We start from the raw sequence: 8,528 nt of genomic DNA on the forward strand, positions 1-8,528 counted from the left end.
GAGGATTTCATCTCTTATTCACATTCACAGTTGATATTTACACCAAAGTTAGAAACGTTTATGCCAACAATAGTAATTGCTTTGACCGTGCATTTAAGGCATTACATTACTCATATATATATATATATATATATTAGGTGTTATAAAATATTTTTAAATTTACATACAAAAGAAATAAATTAAAACTTCATTCGAAGTGTAAAAATATATTATTATTAACTTTAGAAACTAACTGATTCTCTTGTGTGTTATTATCTTAATATTTAACCACCAACACGAATAAGCCCCTGTTTCGTATAGCTAAGTATCCAATTTTTAATAAAAATTGTATAAGAAATTTTTTATTGAAAAAATTAATCTCCTATAAACCAGGAGTAGAAAGAAAAATAAAATAATGAACCAGTAGCCTGCGATTAAAAAATAAACAACAACATAATTATGGAACATGTTAATACATTAAAGCACGCGAACCTCTACGAACATTTTATCCAACTAAACTGAAATTAAGATACAGAAGTTCCAAAGGTGCACAAACCTACATTATCCAACAGTTTTTCCTTCAAGTATCTTGGCTACCCTTGATGTGATGCTGCCCAAATTGCTCCACCTTCTCCTTCATATCATGAGCAGTATGCGCAAGCTTTTCTCTAGCCCGATCGAGCTCGTCCGCCCCGATTGGGTGTTTCCCAGTTGCATATCTATACATCCAGTAAAATACAAAACTGGCAGATGCACCAAACCCTCCTGAAGCCAAGAACCCTGCAAATATCAGAAACAAGGCTATGGCAGCGGGGACAAGAACCGGGCTGAAGATTACAAGCAAAGGGGTGGCCAGCACTAAACCTATGACTGTGGCCGCCAGAGTTAGCCCGGATAGAACCATGAGGAAGCCACCGATTGTGACGGCGGCGGTGGTCTTGGCTACCTGATGAGAAAGCTGATGCTGTTGTGGCTGCCCACGGCCATAATACTGTTGATTTTGAGCCATGATGAAAAATCGAAATGGAAACGAAATTGGATTTTTAGTGCATGTGAGAAGATCGGTGATGGGATTACGTAGCGAGTGTGTTGTATATATAGATAAGAGGCGAAATGTATGGAGAAGAGGATAAAGATGTTACGTGTTGGATGTTTGTATCACCCATGGTGTTGCTAGACAAAAAGTGCTTTTGTAGCTTGACACGTATCATTTCTTCTTCACCTTCTTAAGACCATGTTCGTTCGAGCTTATAAGTTACATAAGTACCGTTGTAACTTATTCTTTCGGACAAACATGGGTTTGTCTAAATCCAACTCGATCCACGGAGCCACTGATGTTGAAAAAGACCAATTTTCTTTTCACTTTGAATATTTATTGTTTTATTTTTTTAAATTAGAGATCAAAACTCATTTGACATGGTTTTCATTCTATTTATTTTTTGAAAGAGAAGTATCAGTAGGGATGAATTGCCCTAGTAAATAGAATGTTGAGGATAATAATGTCAATTAAAAAAAAAAATTGTGTACAAAAATTGGCATTAAACATTAAAGGTCCTTAAGAGCATCTCCAGAGTGTTACAGGAATTTCTAATAGGTGACATACAAGTAGAAGATATCTATATGGTATCGATGAATAGACAGCTATAAGGTCAAAATTCACTTCCAATGCATTTCATATCCAATGTAAATATATAATAATAGAGAGGGGAAAAAAAGAGAAATGAGAGAGAGAAATTAATTTTCAGTGACTCACATGGACCAACAGAAACTCTACATTTAGATGAACATCCTCTTTTTTTTTTTTGGTCATGTCAATTAGACAAAATCACACTTAAGATTGCATTGGAGAGAAATTTTGCAAACGTTATCTATTTTGCTTATGTAATCTTTCAATCCATGTTAGCATTGGACATGCTTTAATACCTGCTTGTAACCAATCTAATGGGATGTCATGGTACTGTTTTCTAAGGGGTAAATTTTTCGTTGAAGATTTTGGATCTGCATTGTGATTTTATGTCCTAGAAGTTTTCAATTACTTTGTTCGAGTCTCAACCTATATTTGGCTTATGTTTATAAACACTTAGATTACTTTTTATATGCAATGACAATTACATTTTATAGTTAATATTGTATATTGTGAATTTCTTTATTTTTGTTATTTTCTTTTGTACATTTTTTATTATATTTATTAATTGAAAAATTATTAAATGGTTATAACAACCAAATATTGGTTGCTGATGGTGCAACTTTACCGAGATATTGATCATTTTTTACTATCTTTTTACCGATCCAAAATTGTTCGCAGAAGGATACAAATAAACCAACTTTTTACCTCAAATCTAGCATTTACCGACCATTGTGAGGTTTCTGAAGTGCGATAATTTATTTATTATTTTTCTTTTTTCTAATTCATTTACCGACCAACATTTGGTTGCAAAAGGATGAAGTTAAACAACTTTTTACCCCAAATATGGGTCTCAAGATAATAGTTCTTTTCTAAACCTTTAAAGGTTTACGAAGAAAATGTGCTACTCCGATGTCCAATAGGTTTATATATGGTATGCAACCAAATTCCCTACAATGAGTTCTATCAATAATTCAAAGTTAGATTCCAAGCTTAGTCACATGGACGCACAAGATAGATTTTCAGTCGAAGTGGAAAAAAAGTGGTAGACTTAACTTGAGTTGGATCAATATGGTTCAATAAATCCTTAGTTGACTCTTAATGTGGTAGCTCATGACGTAATGGAAAATTTGAGTCTTGATAAAGTATGTAGTCCTTTATTGATTTTAGGAAGAGAAACTGATAGGGTATCCCTAAAGGGGACTAAGATGATGTGGTACTTTGTTCTAATGAGATTGTAAAAAGGTTGGAACAGAGCTTCATATCGACTAAACATGAAATATATAGTGAGTTTATAAGAGGATTGAGCTACTCCATTCCAACTAACTATTAATATTACATTTTGGAATGAAACTTTATTTCTCTATACTAATTTCAAATGTTTTTATGCCTAATATTCAATGCATGCATATTTGGTACATAGTATCAAATAATATTTGATTGGACAATAAAATAAATTTTAAAATTTTTGCCTATACAATCGTCCCTATCGACTCTCCACAAAAATTATGTGGCTAAAATATGTTGAGAGTTTGGAATCTTTACAAATCAAAGAATCCCATATAAGTGGACTCATATCTTATATTTTTGTTAATCTTATGTTTTTGAATATTACTTGTATGTTTGAATCTTTTTTTTCCCCAATTATTTTTCAAGGAATTATATCTAGCACATATTAGTGTACTCTTCGTGGACGAGGGTCATGGTTCCGTGTTTGTTGTTCATGAAGAATTTGGATATAATTAGGTCCTAGCCAGCTAGATTGTTAGGTACTAGCCAGCTAGATTGTTATTGGCTTGTTTGTCATTTTTTACCAACTTTTTATAGCATAAACATCGTTGTATTATTTATTAGTTTGTGTGACCCACTCGATTCTTCACATTATCTTAAATCCTCTTTAATTAATGATTAAGCTACATACTAGAGCAATTATTTTTTTCCGGACTATCCTCAACAACATAACCAAAATAATAGTTCAATAATGTGTTGTGAAGGACCTAACACAGAATCCTTATAACACATTAAACGTGCGCTTCTCTAATACCAAAATTTTGACCTACATTACTAGTCCTCTTCAAATAGCTTAACAACCACTTTCAGGCTTCTCAATGCTCGGGGCCTGGATTAGACATGTACCTACTAAGAGTACAAATAATAAAAGCTAAATCCAGTCGAGTTCAAACCATCAAATACATAATAGATCAGTCACATTGGAATATGGAATTCTACTCATATATTCTATTTCCTTTTCATTACATGGAGCATGATCTTTAGATAACACAAAATGATTAACTAAAGATAAATGTAACAAGTTTGCAATTATTTATGTCAAATATTTTCAAAATCTTTGATACATAAGGATTGATACAAAAACAAAGCATAATTTGACCTATCCCTTTCAATTTTCATACCAAAGATTCTCTTAGCTATACCTAAATCTTTGATGTCAAATTTGCCATTCAAGATTATTTTTATCGTACTTATCTAATTAGGTGAAGAACTAACTAAAAACATATCATCCGCATAAAGCAATAAGAGCAAGTGATCATTATTAACATCATCATGTTGAAAATACAAGAAATGATCAAACTTACTTCTTTGAAATTGAAAAGCATCATATTTTTTATAATGTTGTCCAGATGACTGTCTTAAGCCATATAAAGACCTTTTAAGAAAACACAAATGATCATATTTTACTTTGTCCTTAAAACCTCTTTGTTGATTCATAAAGATTTGTTCATCAAGTTCATCATGTAAAAAAATAATTTTTACTTCAAGTTGTTCAAGTTCCTAGTCAAAATATGCAACCAATGTAATCAAGACCCTAATAATGTACTTAACAACTTGTAAAAAAATCTCATTATAATCAATATCATATTTCTGTGTGTATCCTTTAGCTACTACCGTATCTTTTAACCTTAAGGAATCAGATGCACTATTACATTTTTCTCAACTTTAAAAACCCACCTACAATCAATGGTAGATTTATTCTTAGGTCTAGGTATTATTTCTAAAGTTTGATTCTTTTCTAAGGAACAAATTTCCTCTCTCATTACCTTATGTCGTTCACTTTTCATTATCGCCTCAAAGGTGTTCGGCTATCTATTAGCTAGCTCCTCATAGCTAAAGTAGGTAAAAGCCAATTCAGATTCATATTCAAATCTTCTAAGCTCTCTCGTCTATCTCTTCTCTTTATCCCTAACTAAATTATAGTCTACTAAGGGATTTTATTCCTCAGGATGATTCTCTATCACTATTTCCTCTCTAGTCTCCACCTCATTAGGAGTGGCAAGAACATATCGCTAATTTTTCCTAACTCCATTTTCAATTGATCTCTCACTTCGGCTTGATTTTCTTCACTTATAGGTTAAGATTCGGTTTTAAGAAAAGGCATTTTAGCCTCATTAAAATTAACATTTCTACTCATGGTGATCTTAACCCCCTTTTGACTTCTATCGTATAACATGTAACCCTTGACACCCTCATAGTACATTTTCTAACTCTAGTTTCAAACTTTTTTCACTTTGATGAGAAAATGTAGCACAATCAAAAGTTTTAAGCACAGACAAATCACTTAACTTACTAGACCATTTTTTATGAGGAGTATCACCATTCAATACAGAATATGGAGTTGCATTAATCAAATAACAAGTAGTCATAACAATTTCGCCCCAAAATGACTTTTGACCTCTAGAACTTAACATCATCCATTGCATTTTATCAAGTATAGTTCTATTCATCCTTTCCGCTAACCCCTTTTATTGGGGAGTGTAAGAAACAGTTTTATGCCTTGTTATTTCTTTTTCTTTGCACATATTATTAAATTTAGTCTTCCAAAATTCTAAGTCATTATCAATTCTCAAAAACTTTATCCTTTTGCAAGTTAGATTCTCAACTTGCATTTTCCAATTATTAAAGTTATGAAAAGTGTTAAACTTTTCATTTAAAACATAAACCCGCACTTTTCTCATGTAATCATCAATAATAGACAAGAAGTGCCTATTCCACCAAAGGTAGGATTACTAGCAGGATCTCAAAGTCTGAATGCACATATTCAAGCATGCCTTTTTATTTTGTGAACATCCGTTGAAAAAGAAGTTCTATGATACTTATCAAGTACTTAGTGATCACATAATGATCAATCAAACAAACAATCATTAGAAAATGCACCATTTTCATTGAGAAACTTAAGTCCCTTAATAACTACACATGCAAGTCTATTGTGCCATTTTTGTGTTAAACCTTGGCAGAAGAGATAGATAAATCTAAACTTCTTATCACTTCTGTAGTAGTGATATAAATATTATTTTTCTTATTTCCCTTAATGGAAACAAGTGCACCCTTAGCCATTTTCAATTTTACTAGTAAAGTCAGCTTTCTCGAGTTTCCTACTGAAAATAAATTCCTCGATAATTCAAGAATGTATCTAACATCTTTCAAAGTATATAAAAAATCAGTGTCAAACGTTAATGTAATATTACTAATCCCAGCAACAGTATAAGCAAATTTATCACACATTACATGTCCATCATTATATTCATGCAAGTTTTCAAAAAATCCTTTTTAGATGTGACATGATAAAATGCACCAAAATCAAGTATCGGCTCATTCAAAAGGGAATTTACAATTAGATTCAATTTAGCAGTATAAATAACAAGTCTTGTAATCATATATACTTCAACATCACCAGCACTAGAAGTAAAAGACAACACATTTACTTCATCTCTCTGTTTAACCTTTTGCTTACCTTTCTCTTTATGACAATTTTTTATAAAATGCATCATTTTCCGGCAACCACAGCATTTCTTCACCTTGGTCCTAGATTTCGATCAAGACCGACCCTTGCATGTTTTCTTACCTCAATTATTACTTGACTTGTCACTACTTTGATATCCATCGTGATTGTTTTGCCTAAATTGAGTTTTAGCTCGCATCATGTGAATCTCACCACTTTTTTATTATATTTTTCAACTCCAAGTTTCATCTCCTTATTTCCAAGTCACTAACAATTTCAAGCATCAAGGTGTCCCTATCATATTTAATCACATTCTTAACTTATTTATAGGTGTTGGAATTAAGCAAAATTATAGTTTTGTAGGTCTCAGACATTAGCTCTTCACAATTAACAATATTTTGAACAAGTTTATTAAACATGTCTAAATTGTCGTCAAGATCATTTGCAAGATTCATTTTAAAACTAAAAAAAAGTCAAGCTTGTTTAGAGTAGATTTGAGCAAATACAAGTCTTCCAATTTTAAGTTTACCTACTTTTCTCAAAATAGCATTAGGCAAGTGTAAAATGTTTAAAGTATAAGCAAGCTCACCGATTTCTTCCTTTTGTTTTTTTTTTTTTTTGAAAAATCAACAGAAAAATTGCATCCAATGGCCTTTAAAACTTTTTGTTGGATTAAAATATTTCTCATCTTTTGTTGCTATATTGAAAAATCACATTTTTTGTTAAAATTTTCAAATCAAAATTGCGAGTTGTCATTTTAAGAATCAATTAAAATGTGAAAAATTACAATTAAGCTGCACAAAATAGTCATAGGATAACAGGCAATATACATTGTTCTAGATTCTCAGAATTTCGTAAGATTCTTAATCTTAGATCAAGGGAATATTCAAATGGGTAAGGTCTAAATATTCTAATGGAAATAATGATGAAACAAAAAAGTATGCCAACCATACAATTTCACACACAATATATGACAAAGATAATAAACTGATTTTATCAAATTAATAATTCAACCATGTAACAATTATAATAGTTCCTAATTTCTAGCACGCGATAACCTCAATCCTATTATCACCCTACACAATGATTTGCTAGTGCTAGAATTTAAATGGGCTAAGCCAATTTAGTAGAGTAGACCATGTCTAAACGTTAGTAAACATCAAGATATGCGAATATGATGTTTTAGGGCCACCACTATTTGCCATAAAGTTTCAGCAAATGTACCAATGCCACTGACCAATAATTGCAAGCCGAGTATCATGGGGCAAAATCATCCAAAATCCATTGTTTAATCTGAAATGTAAAAATAACGATATTAGTTGTTTAGAATGATAAAATGAACAACCTGTCCAAAGGAAGCTCCTCTAGAATCATTACCACGCTTTGCTGTCGCTCGATGCGCGACATAGAGAGAAAAGCCTCTACCTGCTAAGTTAAGATCTAGCCTCCGTTCATCCTATCGATGACTGGTTTGGCTGAAATCAATGTTTTTAGGTTTGGTCAATTTTAGGAATGCCAATCGGGCTCGTCAACTCGGGCAACTCGTAGCTCGGCTCGAGGCTCGAAAGAATCGAGCTAATGCTCGGGCCGAGCCTCATTTTTGGGTGTCGAGCTTACAAGCCTATATTTATTGAAAAAAAAACATAATATTTTAAAGGCAAGCAGGTTGCTGCCATGTTTGTAGGAAGAAGAAAAAAATAAAAAAATTCAGCAAAACACTGAGCCTACGCGACTCGGCTCGGCTCAGAAAGGCCTGAGTCAAAAGCTCGAGTCGAGCCTTTTTTTTGGCGAGCTTTTACTCAGCCCTGCTCGGGCTTATAAAAAGGCTTGATCATTTTACTCGAGCCAAGCCCGAGCCTAAAATTTCAACTCGCGAGCCGGTTCGACTCGGCTCGTTGACATCCCTAGTCAATTTTGAAGAAACTCAATCTTGGCAAATTTTTGGTTGATTTTTTATTTGAAAACTTGCACTGAATGCTTTAATACAAGATGTAGTAGAAGATTTAACACCAAAGCCTTCTCCAGGCTTAGTATAGATCCAACCAATCGACACCCTCAAGAATGTTTACCCAAAACCTTCAATCACTCATTTTTTTCAGTTGCTTTGGTTTACCCACAAAGAACACACAAAAGGAAGATGTCATCATAGCCATGAAGGCAAGGAAGAAGAAGAAGAAGAAGAAGAAGAAG

General features: G+C 32.7%; 1 protein-coding gene across 1 annotated transcript; it reads right to left on the bottom strand.

Moving 5' to 3' along the window:
• Window positions 1-392: 392 nt before the first annotated feature.
• LOC111398454 (oleosin 1-like) lies at window positions 393-1,087 on the bottom strand. The gene is made up of 2 exons (XM_023025356.1): window positions 844-1,087; window positions 393-759 (listed from the first exon to the last, which is right to left on the bottom strand). Exons 1-2 carry the CDS (start codon window positions 986-988, stop codon window positions 560-562), a joined length of 345 nt encoding a protein of 114 aa, XP_022881124.1. The 5' UTR covers window positions 989-1,087; the 3' UTR covers window positions 393-559.
• Between the last annotated feature and the right edge of the window lie 7,441 nt (window positions 1,088-8,528).

This window comes from Olea europaea, chromosome 8 (assembly GCF_002742605.1).
Source record: "Olea europaea var. sylvestris chromosome 8, O_europaea_v1, whole genome shotgun sequence".
Taxonomy (NCBI): Eukaryota; Viridiplantae; Streptophyta; class Magnoliopsida; order Lamiales; family Oleaceae; genus Olea; species Olea europaea.